The sequence below is a fragment of the Mycteria americana genome, chromosome 2 (genome assembly GCF_035582795.1).
Source record: "Mycteria americana isolate JAX WOST 10 ecotype Jacksonville Zoo and Gardens chromosome 2, USCA_MyAme_1.0, whole genome shotgun sequence".
Lineage (NCBI taxonomy): Eukaryota > Metazoa > Chordata > Aves > Ciconiiformes > Ciconiidae > Mycteria > Mycteria americana.
In genome coordinates, this window is record NC_134366.1 from 59,746,146 (window position 1) to 59,763,167 (window position 17,022).

The 17,022-nt window shown below is 40.0% G+C and overlaps 1 protein-coding gene across 5 annotated transcripts in view; it reads left to right on the forward strand.

Moving 5' to 3' along the window:
• TGFBR1 (transforming growth factor beta receptor 1) overlaps window positions 1-14,360 on the forward strand; it is a 36,941-nt gene extending 22,581 nt beyond the window's left edge. The window contains exons 7-10 of one of the 5 annotated variants that reach the window (XR_012774285.1): window positions 6,082-6,206; window positions 6,870-7,000; window positions 7,526-7,698; window positions 9,293-14,360. Coding sequence is in view for 2 of the 5 variants with exons in the window: in XM_075493625.1 (XP_075349740.1) it covers window positions 6,082-6,206; window positions 6,870-7,000; window positions 9,293-9,418 (382 nt within the window). In the remaining 3 variants the exon portion in view is untranslated. Of the gene's footprint in view, window positions 1-2,617; window positions 2,707-6,081; window positions 6,207-6,869; window positions 7,001-7,525; window positions 7,699-9,292 lie in introns of those variants that run through there. The other 4 variants (XR_012774284.1, XR_012774286.1, XM_075493625.1 and 1 more) reach the window with 4 other exon arrangements.
• Window positions 14,361-17,022: the final 2,662 nt, after the last annotated feature.

Here is a 17,022-nt window from a genome sequence, read left to right on the forward strand (position 1 = left end):
CAGCAGGAAAATGTAAATAATGGCAGGTAGAGTTCCTAGGCATTTCCTTGCTAGCTGATAATTTAGTTAGACAGTAGGTGCTTAAAAAGCATGTTGAATCTTGGCATCTATTACTAGCATGTGTAAAATACCGAAAACTTGCAAAATATTGTAGGGCGCAAGTATATTTAAAACCATTAGGAGACTTCATGAATGACAGTTTTAGAGACTTCACTGCTGTATCTTTATTCTTGTTGCCTTGTGTTGCATGGAAATGTTGCTTGCAGCCCAATCTGGAGTGTAAGACAGGATATTGACAGTGAAAGTAAAAAGCTGAATTTTTTTCAGTGTGAAGCCTATGTGGTAGAACACACAAGGTGCAGAGTCTTGGATGCGGGCTTTCATGGGATCATATTTTTGAGAGAAATATGAAAACTTAAAACAGCAGTCATTTTTGTAATCTAATGCATAAATAGAATTATGAATGGATGAGTAGGTATACTCCTGTTCTTTTAAAGGCCTACTTCTGAATTTGGAAATACAGATTTTCTTGTTCTCAAAAGAACTCAGAGCTGTTTAACCCCATCAACACAAATGCAATTAAACTTACTGGCTGTACTTTATCATTGCTGGACCTCCAGACAATAATAACTGGAAGCTGTTCGGAAGAGTACTGGACAACTTTTTGTCCTTTTGATGCCTATAAGTTCAGTGGTATGTCAAATTGAAGTTTGTATGCCTGTCACGGAAAAACGTGTGGAAGCCCAGTGGTTCAGGGCTGTACATGATTAACTTCAGCATATGCCTTGGCAGTGTTGGAGAAAATTCTGTTGATGTTGCCCCATCTCCAATGCATACACAAAAATTTTTATATCTCTCTCTCTCTCTTTAGTGAGTGGTACTGGGGGAGGGGGGTTTGACTGGGGTCTTACAGTGAACTAGAATGCCCCTTTAGCTGTGGCTTTTTGGAAGAAAAAAAACTTTTTTTTTAAGGCTCAGTGAACAAAATCTTTCAGAACATGCACTGAAAATTTGTTTTACTGACAATTATATCGCTGAAGTTATTTTGTTCTAAAGCTGTGCTGTACTAGTCCTTTGCCAACTTTAAAAATACCACACAAATGGTCAGATGGGATTTATTTTCTTGAAAGTACTGGTACCGAAGTACGAAGTACTGAGCATTATTCCTTCTCAAAGTCTCCAGTAATCATTGGTAGTAAAACAGCAAACTGCTTAGAAATTTGTCATTGCAAACTTAGCTGCGTGCAGAGCACATACCGCATGACTTTCTACTACACCTGCATGCAAAGAAAAATGATGTGCAAATCAGTTACTTTCTTTAGTCTAGTCTTTGGAGAAAGCATCCTTTCAGATGTGTCTGTAGATCCCACTTACAAGATCTCTTCTTGCATAGGCGCTATTAAATTGCTTGTTCATCTGCCTTACGCTTCTTCACAAGGGTGAACCTGTAGTAACTCTTGCTTGCTGCAGTGGGCAGCAGCAGGACTAAGTCTGTTTCCCACTTTAAAGACATTAGTCACTTCTATCTCTCTGAAAATTGTTCATTCTCATAGAGGGTTTGGTCCCCTCTTCCTCCCTCTTGTGCGTTCTTAGGTAAGTAACTCTGTACCTCTGGTTAATTTTTCATAATAAAGTTCAGATCTTACCTGTTCAATGACAATTTTAACTCTCATTGATTGCCACTACTGATACCTCTTCTGCACATGGAAGCTCTGTGTGCAAGTTCAGGGAGATTTGACTAAGTTTGTATTTTTCTAATGATTGTTGTAATGTATGGTCTAGGGAGCAAGCAAGACTCACTCTTGGGTGAGTGACCTAGGTGCTGAGTCAGACTGATGATCCTTCTCTTTGAGTGAATGAATCTTTATTTCTTTTCTGTTCAGAGGCTTAGCTTTACCAGAGGGTGTGAACTGTGCTTTCAGAGCTCAGCCTGCAGCATAAAGCAGGGAATGTGAGCTTTAAAGGAAATAGAATCCCTCTCACTCCAAGGCAAGTAAAAAAAAAAAAAAAAAAAAGGCTAAGTCTCTTTTTGGGTTTTTTTGAGAAATGTGGCCTAGCTGTTACTTTTGGTAGTTGAAATAGGCTTTGTTTAAAAGAAGTTTGACTGATAATTCCACCTTAACATGTGTGCTTTTCTGCAGTTTACCTAAACCCAATATGAGCAGAATTCTAGCTGTGGAGAACAGGCTTGTTGCGTGACACCTCCCTTCACCATGTTGTGTATGGGTCCTGTTTGACACCAAGCTCCTTATGTTGTACAAGAAATTTAGGCAACTAATACAGAGCTTTTGGACTAAAAAGGGTGGGGGGAAGAGGTCAGCAGGCACCAGGTCTTTGGCAAGACCATGCTCAACGTAATTTGTAAACTTCTTTGTAGACTTAGCCTTTTATTCTTGGAGGGTACTGAGCTGCAGACCTTGTTCAGAAGGTCAGAATTAGGTTCTGGAGAGAACTACTCTACATAGACTAAACTACTATTTCTAACAAGCAATGCATTTCCAATATATAAGCTGACAAGGAGATGCATGTTTCTCTCCCTTTTGTCTGATAGCCATGAAACGGCTAATCTGCTGACCGCACTAGATGACCTACTGGCCTTTCGCCTCTCTTGTTCCAGCAATAATCTCTCAGGCTTTTTGTGCAGTCAGTCACCATTCTGTGTTATGGAAGCCAAAGCCAATCTAAATGCATTGATGGAGGATCATGGTAAGAGGTCAATTTGCCAATAAATTCAATGGAAGTCACATTTGGGGAGGGGGGGGATTTTTTTTCTTTTGAGGGTATGAATTCAGCTCCATTGCCACATTCAGGCCTCTTATGGTCTTTCCTGTTAAAACCCTTGTCTCAGTTTCTGTAAATCATCCCAAGGACAATCTACTTTACTACTTGTATAAGTGATTCTGGCTGACAGTCTTGCAACATGGTTGGGGTTTTTGGTTTGATGTTTTTCCAGCTCCATCACTCTTCTCACCCCTATGTGATCTTAAGATAGATCAAATACTCTTTTTCTTCTAGACCCAAAGCTGATCACTATACTGTCAAGTGCATGAAGTGGCATAAGAAGATTATCCAATAATGCAAAATCCTTAGAAAGCATTAAAAACACTCACCACAATCTTGCATTTTTGATGAAAAAAAAAAAAATTTATATAAGTGGCCTGGAATAATTGGACCCTTCTCCATATCAAGGATTGTGACATAAGTAAACTTAAGACTCTGCTTCCATTCAATAAATACTGTCAAAGTAAACCTTACATTCCTCTTTAGACAGGTGTCCTCTGCTTGTGCTGTGTTTATCACTTGTGGGGAGTTTACATGCCTGTACAGTGCTTAGAAGAACTCTTATGTCAGCAACCCTTGGTGAAGTTCTGGACTACTGGTTGCATTTTTTCGCTTTTGTTGATAGCCCTTGCTTCCTTGTACATATGTAATTTCCAGAAGACACAGTAGTGCTGAGAGAGTTCTGAAAGATCTGATAGTCCTGAAATTTATTTTTAGTGTGTCTTGTATTCTGCCTACCATCTCTGGTACTAGGAAAAGAAAATCCTAGTATTATGTTGATTAAATGAAATTGTGCATAGGCTTCTGTGGCTGTTCCAGAGGTTGAGCTATTGCCTGACACTGTATTCCACTCCAGTAATCTATGTGTGTTGCTTTTTTACCAGTTAACTGTGCTCTCCAAAGCCCTGGTGTCATTGTTTGCCTGCTTAATTAATATGTCAGCTTGAGATTGACAGGGCAGTGATGTGGAGAAACACACTGAACTCTGCTAAACATTACATATTGGATTTAGGTGCCAGAGCTATACCAGATTGAGAGAGCAATACTATAACTGATGTTGACTGATGCAGCAAATACCATTCATTCTTTCCAGCAGCCAGCAGGGATGCTGCTGTCAGTAACTCTCACAATGTGGTCCACACTGACGTTTTGCTTGACGTTCCCACATTAGGCCTAGTCACTAAACAAGGTAACAATCACTTGGATGCCATGACCAGTTTTCAGTCCTTGTTTGTCAGTTGAAAGTCTGTCACAGATTTTTCTATTGTAGGAAATGTTGATAAAGTAAACTTTTCTTGTGACCACAGTTGTTAAGGTATAACCCAAATAGGATTTACTATTTAAAAAAAAAGTCTGATATGGTTTATGATGGGACTTACAGACTGTATGATGAAGAATCAGTTACTACAATGGTAGGGAGCCTTTGTTCCCAAGGAATCCTTAACAGTGCTGCTTCTTTAACCAGCCCTTCGTGTCTGTTCCCTCTCTAGTCTTGCTAGGGGATGTTATAAGTGGCTACTATATATTGGCAGATTGCAGGAGCTGGGGCTTCTTGCTGCCTGGCCTCAGGAGCCCAGCCTAGTGTGTCTAGAGGGCTGGGGTTCTGTCCATCCCAGGCCCACAGATGTGACTGCTGCTTTCTTACTTTGGATTCAACCAGGAGTGAGGCTGGGCCTACACAGACATGTACAGTACTAACAGGGCTGATTACACAGATTGCTATGCACCATGTGCTGTCTTCAACACCCACATAAAACACTGTCAAAACTTGTATAAAATGTAAGTATAGACAGCTAAGTCTCCTTCCTTCAGCTGATCAGGATTGAACTTCATTAGTGAAAGCACACACAGCCTTCTGTAGCCTCACAAGCCCATGCATGTTTATGAATCCCTCAACTATCAGTACAACTCTTGATGTGTCTAATGCCCCCTTCTGTGCTCCACAGGTCTCCTACTCACCAGCTGGGCTGGTGAGTAGCAAACAGATGCATGTATTTGTATATGGATTCCCTTGAATGTCAGCACAGGCCCTCCCCCTGTCAAACATCCCTGCCTGGGCCACTTATTTGCTGGCTAGACCAGCTTGAAGTTTGCTAGTGAATTAAACCTACGCACACTTGCAATGCATATCAGGTTTGGGGGAAACACAAATGTTCTGGCCCACCCCAGCAGCTGGCACCCAGGCATATAGACCTTATGACCTGTGATTCCCACTACAGTTGCTGGTGCTGAGAGGCCCTTACTCTGCTTCTCTCATTCCAGTTCTCCCCAGTAGCTGGTACCTGTAAGCACGTGACTGTGAAGCCTATGACCCATGGTCCTACTTCAGTGGCTGAAGCAGAGGCCCTCATTTGTTCCAGTTGCTGGCACCAGGGGTGCCTTCACCCATTCTCTGACTGCAGTTACTGGCCCGGAATTCATTCACACTGGTCCCCCCACAGTAGCTCTGAATACATGCTCCTAAGACCTGTGGGCATGTGCTCCTAGGATCTGCAGTTCCCCTTCCAGCTGCTGATGCTGAGACCCTCCTCTCCAGTTGCTGGCACCCCAGGCCCAAGGGCAATTTCATCCCATGTCTGACTCCAGTTGCTAGCCCTGAATTCACTCATGCCTGCCTCCAGTTGCTGGCACGTAGTCCTTAGAGCACATGTGCATGTGGGGTTGAGAGTGAGATTGCATAGAAAGATAGTTAGGATTTTATAAGAAGATAGGACACACTGTGGTGAGCAGGTGCAGGGCTTGGTCAGACAAGCGTAGTGACTGGCAGCTGGACCCTTTGATATCCTTTTGTATCTATTGCCCCGCTTTTGTTCCTCCCAGTTACGCTTCTCCTAAACATTCCTTGATAAGCATTGCATAGTCCCACAGGCCTCCCTTGAATATCCACAGTCTTCGTGTTCCTCTTGTTTCCCACTTATTAGCAGTTACAAGTCCAGACTGGCCCTCTCTAAAGCTATGCCTGGAGTTCTTAATAGCCCATCAATTAGCAACTGGAGACTTTTGGTCTTTGTCATTGTCTCTGTTATCCCATGTCTATCAGGTTTATGGCTCTATTTGTTTATCGTTTCACATTTTATTTATTCCCCCTATTCATTTGCTTGTTCCTCTCAATTTACTTATCCCCTTTGCACTGAAAGGTCTTTGATTGGATAACGTCAATGAAGCAGATTTTCCTTTGCCTCCTTTTCCACATAAATGTTTAAATTTGGTTTTGAGCTGATGAGTAGCACTGAACTTTCTCTACAGTAAGTATTTATGAAATTAAATGCTTTCTTCTTTTTTTTTTTTAATTGCAAATAGGTACATGGCACCTGAAGTTCTAGATGATTCCATAAATATGAAACATTTTGAGTCATTCAAACGAGCAGACATCTATGCAATGGGATTAGTGTTTTGGGAAATAGCTCGGCGATGTTCAATCGGTGGTATGTGGCAATCTTTACAAAATTGGACATACTAAGGAATTATAAGTACTTACAGACCTGAATAAGTTTGAGTAAACAGTTTGCTTTAAAAACGGTGCAAGGTAATAGCCAGTACATCTCGGACTTTCTAACTGTTAATCCTGTAAATGATGACTGGTTTATTTGACCTCTTTGTAAATTGATGAACCATACCTGTTGAAGAAAATAGGAAATATGCTTGTCTATATTAATTTTTTTCTCTAAAACCTTTACATAGAGGCGAGAAAAGGGTGAATCTAAATGTTCTTGAGAGCAAGGGGCAAACACCACAAGTCAGGGATAGCTAGTGTTCAGATAACATCCATACCTTATTTAAAATAAAACATGCTATTATAAATCATGTTTCCAAGAAGCGTGTCTTTAGTATAGCATATGAAAGATTTGACATAGGTTCCATCTTTTCAAATATATACATTTCAAAATTAAAAATTTTTCAAGGGTAATGTAAACACTCCTAAGGTATGGTTAAGGATTTTTTTTTTTATTTGTCAGTCACTGTAATGTAATTTTCAAAAATGAAAACCAAAAAAGAAAATGGTAGGGTACTGATAAGGAACACAGTAAAAAGTGAAGAATATGTAATTTAGTGTTAGCTAAAATAAAGCTATTTTCAACCTGTTACAGGGATCCACGAAGATTACCAGTTGCCATACTATGACCTCGTTCCTTCAGATCCTTCTGTTGAAGAAATGAGGAAGGTTGTGTGTGAGCAGAAGTTAAGGCCCAATATTCCAAACAGATGGCAGAGCTGTGAGGTATTAACTAACCTTGCTAAAGCTGCTTTAATGGACACTATTTTGATTTATTTCAATTGCTTTTATTGATTTCAGTGGCTTAAAAATTGTGGTTGTTGTTGAAGGGAGAAGGGTTGCTTCTAGAACTTAATTTCATTCTGATCATTGTGGCTTTTTTGAATGTCATTGATCCTTGGTGATACATTAACATTTAATGTAATTTCACAAAAAATAATAGCTAACCCTGTGTGGAGGATTCTAGGATCCCTTCCTGTGAAGCATAGGTGACAGAAATGTAAATTAAAGCTAGTCTAAATTATATTATACAGGAAGCATCATTGCAGATAAATTGTGCAACTGGGGGTTGTACTGCATCTGGCTGGGATTGAGTTAACTTTCTTCATAGTAGCCTGTATGGTGCTGTGTTTTGGATTTGTGACCAAAACAGTTTCATAGCACACCGATGTTTTAGCTATTGCTGAACAGTGCTTACACAGCTTCAAGGCTTTCTCCGTTTCTCACTCTCTCCCCCCTACCGCTGAGTAGGCTGGGGGTGGACAAGAGGCTGAGAGGGAACACAACTGGGACAGCTGACCCAAATTGATCAGAGGGATATTCCATACCATGCAACGTCATGCTCAGCAATAAAACTGGAGGAGGGAGGAGTTTTCCAGGGGTTGCTGTTGCTCAGGGACCAGCTGGGCATCGGTCGGATGGTGGTAAACAATTGTTTTTGTATCACTTGTTTTTCTTTGTTTTCACTTGGTTTTCCCTCTTTGCCTATTAAACTGTCTTTATCTCAACCCACAAGTTTTCTCACTTTTGCCCTCCTGATTCTCTCCCTCATCCCACTACGGGGGAGTGAGCGAATGGCTCTGTGGGGCTTAGCTGCCTACCAGGGTTAACCCACAACAGGGGTAGTAAAGATACATGAGCTAATCAGGCCTGTGCCAATTGGTTTGTAACTAGGATGGTTATCTCTTTGAAGAAGTGGACTTGGTAGTTTCAGCTCAGTACTCTGCCAGCACAGCAGTACTGTTTGTTGGGACACAAATGGTATCTTCAACAGTGCTGTGCTGCCTTATGTGAATGTTCACTTGGAACTAACTCAATCAGGGGGTCTTTGCCCTATCATTGTGTAGTAAAGGAATATCCTACAGACTGACCAAAATAGTAAATGCCTCTAGGAATTTTCATCCAAGACTGTGGTGGCCTTAGTACTTTGTGTGCCTCAGAATTTGTACTGTATGCACTTACTGAAAGATGAACACAGTTATTAGGAAGCTGAGACTCTAGTAAGCCAAAGACTTAGAACTGAAGTGTGCATGTAGTGACCATTCCTGACTATGCCTCTGTAGAAGTGCTTACCTGATGCTGGGGTGAGTTCATTATGCTGGTAGTTGCTGCACAGGCAGTAGTATGCACAGCAATGAGCTCTTGCCTTTCCAGCCAACTTTGTTCATATTGCTTGCTCTAGGAACCCAACTAGGGCTAGAACCAATGCTTTCTCATTCAGAGCTTAGGAGAATAGCTGCGGTAGGCTACAGTAGGAGTAAGAGATTGATGAGATATGATGTACTTTAGATGGAAGAGGGAATTGGGTTGTGGCATGTGTGAAGTGAATACATGGGTGAAGGCCTGAGATAGGGCAAGAGAACACAGGTAGGAGAGGAAGGCAATGATACGCACTGACAGACTGTAGAGTCATTTTTTAAATGCTGCCATTCCAATACTGCACTTACTTAGCGGCTCAATGTAATACAGCTTTGAGTGTAAAATCTTGGAATGTAGAGCTATTACTTTATTTCATCCTCAGTTTTTGTTATTTGCATTGTTACTTGTGTAGTAGCATTCACAGATTTCAAAGAATGGCTGTTTGAAGGATAAAAAGACTCCAAAAATTTTCAGAGTCATTACAGAACTTCAATTTGAGGAAGACAGCTGATAAACTTCTGAATTGCTATACATTGAACTAACTCCTTAACTGGAGATACAATAAAAAAGAGTGTATTTTTGTCTAATGAGAAAATTCAGAAAACAGTTACAGACAAGCTACTAATTTTTCATTAAAATACTCTTGTGTGGGCTGAAATTCTACTGAAAAACACTAGTTCTGCTCTACAGTGTTTTAAAGAATTTTATTTTTATGTAAATAAAGTAGGTATTCGAGGATTTTTGTACAACACACTCTTCCATGCAGCTGTAGTACTAGTAATAGACTTCAGAAATGTATGAAGAGGCTAGGGCAGAACAGAGGTTACATGGGCTACATCGGAACAGCAGTACATATAATTACTTGTGTTTCCTTTGCAGGCATTACGAGTAATGGCAAAAATTATGCGGGAATGCTGGTATGCCAACGGAGCTGCTAGGCTAACAGCTTTGCGCATTAAGAAAACATTATCGCAACTTAGTCAACAGGAAGGGATAAAGATGTAATCCTGGATTTGCTACCGAAGAATACTGTAAAAATCCATATCTGCACCAGAGTGGCGTGTTAAGAAGGTTAATTGTTCTACCTCATTGGGGGAACAGAAGGATATTGCTGCCTTTTAGTACTTCATAGGAACGTCACTTACTAGGATTTTTGTGGACGTGCTAAACAATTGTGTTGGGTCCTTTCTGTGCACTATGAACCTCTTTCCCAGGTTACTTACAAAACATTGGTGTAGTTAGTTTTATTTTTATTAACCTATAATTTTTTTATTTGGAAAGTTGATAGCTGGTCTTAACTTTTTAGTTAACTGTGCTAAAAATAGGAGGTCACTTTTAAAATGGAACTGGTTCACTATATTGTTCCAGAGTGCATTGATGGCTCTTAAGTTGCTTAAGCAACTTTATTCCTGGCTGGTACATTGACTATTCTGAACCACTGTCATGGTTCTTTGATTCAGATTGTGAATGTCCTGTTGGAGTATACTTTGCCAGCTATTAAGGTAGTATATCTTTTGGACTCTTACATTGCTTTGCAAATTGACCTCATTCAATTGTGGGAACATAATTTATGCAACTATACTTTATACATGATTACTGGGATTTTTCCACTTTTTCAGAACATTACATTGCCTTCAAAATAGATTGTATTATACCAGTAAGTGCCGCTTTTGAGTCTTTTAATGCAAAACAGTAGGAGTGTACAAAGCCTATGGTACTTTTGGTTTCAAAAATACAAGTTAAAAATCAACTGTTCCTTTGCCTAGCTAAGATCTAATTCACACTCGTTTCAGCAAGTGAGTACATAATTTGTGGAATACCTTCAATTTTACCAAAACCTGGCTCTCCAAACCACTGTAGGAGTTTTAAATAGTGTAAGCTAGTTAATTCACTGTCATATTTTGTAATTGTCAAGTCATGAGTCATAATTATATATAAGATTTTTTTTATCAAGTGGTACTTCTAAAATGCTTGAAGTACCTATCTACTTCAGAAAAGTAGCAAGAGAAGATGTTCTTAAGGGAGATTTTGCTCCATTAAATGAAATATGAAAAGCATATTTTCTGTGCAGTTCTGCGGAGTCTTAAGGCTCAAAGAACAATATTTGCAATTAAATGAGGATTAAGTGCACCTGTAATTAGGGAGAGGTTATTTGGGCTTTTTACTAGAAAGTTCAAAGCTGCTTATAAATTTTATGTGCATATATTTTGTGTGTGCCTCATACACAGAAAGTGGTGAGCTGCAGAAAGTGGTGAGCTGCAAGTCTTTGGATACAAATACCAGAGGATTCCAGCAATCCTCTTCATAGTTACAAGAACAAAGCTTATGGTGGCTTGTGTTGTCATAAGAGCACAGAAGAATATGCATGGCTTTAGTCAAGATTTGCCTGAGATTTTAAGGATATCACAAGATTTTCACAAGCTTGCTTAGAAATTGAATTGCTTCCTGCCCAAATGTACAACTTCTGGAGGGGACTGGGGGAGTTAATATGGAAAACTATCTTTAAAAAAACTACTGTTACCAGGATATTTTTTTTTAATTGCAGTTTTAGGAAGAGTCTGGTTGACCTTTGGTTACATTAATATCCAAAACACTCAGATATATTTCAGTATGTAAATATGCCTGGTAATTAATATGCCACCTAACCTCCTACTGTCCAGCACACATCAGTATCCCTCCTATTATGCAACACACACAGCAACCTTAAGTCTGCTTCCTTTTCATTCTTCAGTGTACAGTCCGCTGAGTTTTTCCACAAAGCTAGTATCAGTGGCAGGGTGGTTGCTAACAGAAGCATAGTCGAGATTGTGTTCCGTGGTCTGGGACATATGGTAGTTAAGGCAGTAAGATGGATGGGTCCTCGTAAGAAGAGGCTATATAGGTGATGTAAGACTTAGTCAAGATAAGCCTTAGCACTTTGCTAACTCTTGTGTATTTCCAAATTCTTAGTGCTTGCTTGGAGATAGGTTTAAATGATGTGGGAATTACAGACCTTCAGAGGTTGAACTGCAAATAATTAAATGCTTTATTCATCCACCTTTATGAATGAGTTTACTCATACTGGAAGGTGGCATCCAGGAGAAGAGGAAAAAATAAGAGAAGTTCTTAGAAAACAATTGGGTTTAAAGGTATGTACAGCTGTCATGCTTATGTTTGGCATTATCTTACCAGTCAGGCTTATGTGCTTCAGGCCTCTATCAATCAAAGCTGGATCAAAAATTACTTCATGTAGGTATTTTAAATTAACTATGCCTTTGTGGTGCACAGCTGTCCATTTGCACAGAGTTTTTCAATTATGACTGTTCTAAAAAAATGATTGAATATAACTAAACTCCCAAGTCTGTCTACTTGGCATGCCTCTCTAACAAGTTCTATGTATCTAGACAGATATTTAAAGAAAACAGGCCAGCATCAAAGTAGAACTTACTATATCTCCATACTAATTTCAAAGGCTTCCTATTTAAACAATTTGTTAACTTTGTTAAATTTTGAGGTTTTTATAGGCATAACCGGATCTTTACCATCGATACAAATGGTATAGTTCATACTTTAGAATCATCAGGCTACTGGCATGCTTCAGATCTTTATAGTAATCTTGATGGTAACATGAGAAAGCTTCCAATATAATTCATCAAATAATTTCATTAGTGGCTTTTTTTAGCACCTACAAAACCTTATCACCATAACATTTAGTTTCCTAAAGTATAAGGAGCAGTTCTGTTGCATTTAAAAGAGAATCTACGGCAGCTGAACAGCATCATGGCATGCAGATTATTCAGTCAACTGTACAGTGGTTTGTTACATCTGTCTCATCTCAACCAACTACTAGTCTTCATTCTCCTGAATTGCTAGCAACTATTATATTGTTCTAATTTTTCACTTTGTAATAGAAGCTTGCAAAAACAAAGCGCAGGAAGGATGCTTGATACAGTGTGTGACGTTAGTAACGTTATTTTGGGCAAACCTTATTATTCATATTGGAATGCAGAACAGGAAAATTCTGAATAGAGCTGTATGTATCCTCAGCTCTGACACCACAACTTCAAGCTTTGTTCTTCTTTTCCATTATATAAACTGAACACCTTTTACAAAGGCTGTGTCTGTATATATTATGTAACTTTAAATGTTACCTGTGTAAGATCATATCTTATATATATGGACACAGGTACACATAAGTATTTTTTAAATTGAGATTGTAATATCACCAGATCTGCTCTTGGAAATCCAGGGGGACCAAAATATTTTTAGCATTCAAAATATTAATTTTGTATCATTTCAAGTATATACCAAAACAGTTTCTGATGAATACTGATGCAAATGTTTATTGTAAATATTACATACATTATACATTCACTTAAGTTTTGTGGATTTAATCAATTGGACATTTTAGTAGCATTGAAGCCTCAGTTTGGTTTACAGACTTGTGACCAGGTGGATATGGACATGGAGAATAAGGAGCATTGGAAATGGTCTGATGCTGAAAAGCCCGAAACGTTGGTTTTGGAATGCTGGAATTCTTCAGGGACCTTCCAACCTTAAAAGCTGGAATTCTGGGATGTTTCTCAAGCTGACTTTCCAAGTATGACACACTGTCACCCTCCAATGGTTCCACTTGTAATCCTAAGAAAGACTTTGTATATAGGTAAAGACATTGGGTTTGACTGTATGGGGACATGAAGGTGTCAAATGAAATAAGAGGCTATTTTATTTTTTTTCAGTAATGGTTCTGAGTGTGATTGCCATGAAATTCACCTTTTAGTTAGTTCCTTGTTTGTATTGTGCCATTGAAACGATTGCAAGGTGTTAATCATTTTGTGGTTTTTGTTTGGTTTTTTTAAAAAAAAAAAAACTTCACCGTATCAGTTGCTTTAAACTCAAATTACCTCTTAAAAGACCAAGGTACATTTACCTCATGTATATAATGTTTAATATTTTTCAGAACATTCTCCAGGTTTGCAGTTACATGTTTCTAGAAATATGGGTATTACTAAATTTACAACTTCAGCGGTACTAAATGTATTATCTGGTGCCCCAAAACACTTTAATTTTCTGTATTTTATTGTATTAGCAAGTTTGCTGCTTTGTCACTGTAGCACCTGCCCTTACATAGCTGTGTGGATACTGCCTTGTAAATTTTACTTTTTGGATGATTTGAGGATCCTGTACAGATGAGTGTCACTTTTTTAAACCTTACAAAATTGTGCATTTCCCTTACATTTCTGAAAATATGTATTGTATTTGTAGAGTATACATTTCAATGGATTGTAAATAGGACAGTAGAAGAGTGGATGCTTATGTTAAGTGCTAACACTACAGTAGAGAGATTAAAGCAGTGAAAATAACTTTTTTCAAAATGCATGAGTTGTCTTTCAGAGGAAAAAGTTGCAGGTAGGTATGGGTTTGGGTGTGATGTTCTTACCTGGCAAAATGTGGGTTTACTGTGAATTCCTTTCCTGAGAAGGAATTTCTGCTGGTATAAAAATGATAAAGGGGTTTGCTAGCACCAAGGCAATCCACCTCATGTGTGCTATACAGATAATGATAAAGTACCTGATCTTCCTTATGTCCTACAATAATGTTTGAATAAGTACCTTCCTGGTGTCTCTGATCTGTTGGACAAAATAACTAATGACAAAGTGTTCCCTTTCTCCATTTATATTTACATAGAAGTAACAGAGCTGCTGAGGATTTCAGACTGCTTAACCAGCTGACCTCAGTGCATCCCAGAACAGCAAGTAAAATCAGCTTGTGTTGGAGTGGATTGTTTCTGTGCAAAACTCAACTTTAGGCTGCTGTTACATTTCTGAAGGGAGGTGAAGATGTAGACACAACAAAAAATATAACATCTTGCCCTTCCATAACTTTATGTACATCCATTAATTTTGGCTCAGAAACGACCAGACAGAATTACCAAAAGGCACTTCTTCCAGCAAACCTTTCTCCAAAATGGGAAGCCATAAGGTGTCCAGAGAAAGCCAAAAGCTATGTCAGAATGCTGTGTTCCTGTTTAAACTCTTTCACAGGAGGTATGATTATTTGGCTGAGAACATGCCTCTCTCCCATGAGTGGCTGAAGGAAGGCCTCTCCTACCACTGCAAGCAACCAAAATTCAGTAAAATCCTGAGTCCCTCTCATGCATCTCCTAGCAGAGGAAATGTATGGCCTGGAAATAGCATAGTAATGTTGCCGTCTACCAAGCTAATTTTTATTAAATAGTCTTCTGTGTTTCATGGAGGGGACTGAACCTAACAACTGAAAATCCATGAAGAGCAAACAATTACCACAAGTAAGTTAGGTATGAGGATGTTTTAAGATCATTTTAGAGGAGATGCTGAATTAAGGAGGGCTGCATGCTAGCTTGGATTACAAGTCAGCGTAAAGAGTGGCAGGCTTTCAGCTGGTTGGTTTTGCCTGGTGTAATTTTTTTTTTTGAAGTGTGGGGCTGTTGAAATAGGTTCTTTTTAATACCCACTGCAGTGAAGTAATTAATATTTTGTGTAGGTACAGCATAACTAAAGAGTGTATAAACAAACCACTTTTATGCAGTACCAAGTAAGTATTGCAATTTTCCTTTTATCAATTTTTGTGAAATGCGTAACTGATGTACAGTAATGTACCAGGTAATTATAGTATAGCATAAGGGTGGTCCTAATAGAAAATAGATTCCTTTTAAATAGGAAATTAAAAATTCCAAAGTTCTTATTCAATATACTTACTAGCTTTCTTTATCTATCAAGCCATGATGTTTTAAGTGGTACTAACAGTGGTGAAGCGCAGAGGCATGGGCACATTTTGTAGGAGTACACTGCAGCGTAACTTGTTCACAGATGTCTGGGTGACCGCCTGTGTGGTGGGATAGTGCGGGAGGGCTCCTCTGGCGAGCGACAGGGGCTTGGTCTGTGTGTCTGCAGGGTTTCATCAGTTAAGAGGGATGCATGCAAGGTCTGTTGGTTTGCTTGCACTGCTTAGAGAATGTTTTTGTCTTGGAATTTGTGTAAGTGTTTATCGTTTTGTTGGAGAAGAGTTACTGAAATCTTACGCTGCAAATCCCCTTACTGACGTGATGGACTGCTGCGGTTTTATGAGTCTCGTAATTCTGGCTTGGAGTGGCTGGAGTTGTTCTGAAGTCTTCCAGGTTGGAAAAAAATGTAGGCACAGCATTTCCTTCGTTAGCTTGACTAGACTGCAAATAAAGTGTCCAGAAGTCCCTGGGAAACCCACAGCCTTGAGTCTTCCTGAGAGTTTCTTGAAAATAAGATTTAAATGCCTAGTCTCTGAGATGTAATTGTACCTGAAATCATTCTCTCTCTTTTGAGGAGAGAAAAAAGCCAGAGCAAGCTGTGCTGACAGGGTCCTGTGCAAAATTGCAATTTTTATTGGTATTAAAATAGGTATATGGAGATGAAGATTCAACATCCTTGAGATGTGTTTCTAATTAGCTCAATTAAACTGAAAAGAGCGCGCTCAGTTGCCAGTAGCAGAAGGTTTGTGGAAGCTGTTGAAGAATTGGGCACATAAGTTGATACTCACTTTTAATGTTATATAATATCAAATACATTTGTGTAGGTTTTTAAATGAGGGGAGAAGGGGTTAGAAATATGCCTTTCAGTCCGAGGAGGGTGCAAGACTTATGGGATGTGTAGGGGAAGGCCGGGAAAGGGAGAGGTTTAGGTAATCTGGAGAGGGGCAAGCATGGGAAAATAGAGAGGTAAGGGAATGAAAAGGGCGGGTCACATGTAAATAGTTGGCCGGTCAGTACGCTGGTCTGGCAGTGCCCTACACAGCCTGTATTATCTTTTTAAATCCCTTTCTACATCTTTTCCTGTGTGAGGGACTCAGTTCTGGGGCTGCAGGGGTGTCTGAGTGCAGCAGCTGGAGCCAGACCACGGGTGGGAGGTCCCATGTGTCCACAGTGCAGCAACAGGAGAGACCAGGGTGAGCAGACCCAAGCACCAGCAGCTGGAGTGGGACTGTGGGTCACAGTGGTCTGCGTGTCCACAGTGCCAGTGGCTGGAGTTGAGTGCGGGTCTGGGTGCCAGCAACTGGGGAGACTGGGATTCTGGGGCAGCTGCTGGGCAGACTGCATGTCTGATCCCAGCTGCTGGGGGGATCCACCGTGTACATACATGTTCCCAGTAACAGACCTCCATCCTGCTCAGCCAGACAGGGGAGGAGGACGAGACCACTGGTTCCTGTGGGTGCTCTGTGTGGCCAGGCATGTATATATATGTATGCGTTGCATACCAGTGCTCTGTGTGCATATGCTTACTGGGAGTACATTTTCAGCCTCGCTGCTGGCTGGACTGGGGATGCTGAGCTCTGGCAGCCTTGCCTCTCTTGGACTGTTGGATCCGACACGATATCTTCCCCTTAACAAGTACATCTTGGAAATTGTTACGTTTTAATCAGTGCATGAAAACTGACGCAGTGCAAAGGTAGCAACATACAATCACATGCTTCCCTGCTCCAGCGAGGCTGTGGACACTGGATGTGGCTGTGCCCATTGGCAGTGATGGCACAGGTGACATCCTGGATGCAGCTGCCATCCTGGGGTTTCAGGTAGACATCTAAGCATACTGCTGCTGAAGAAAGTAGTCCATACGATTCCA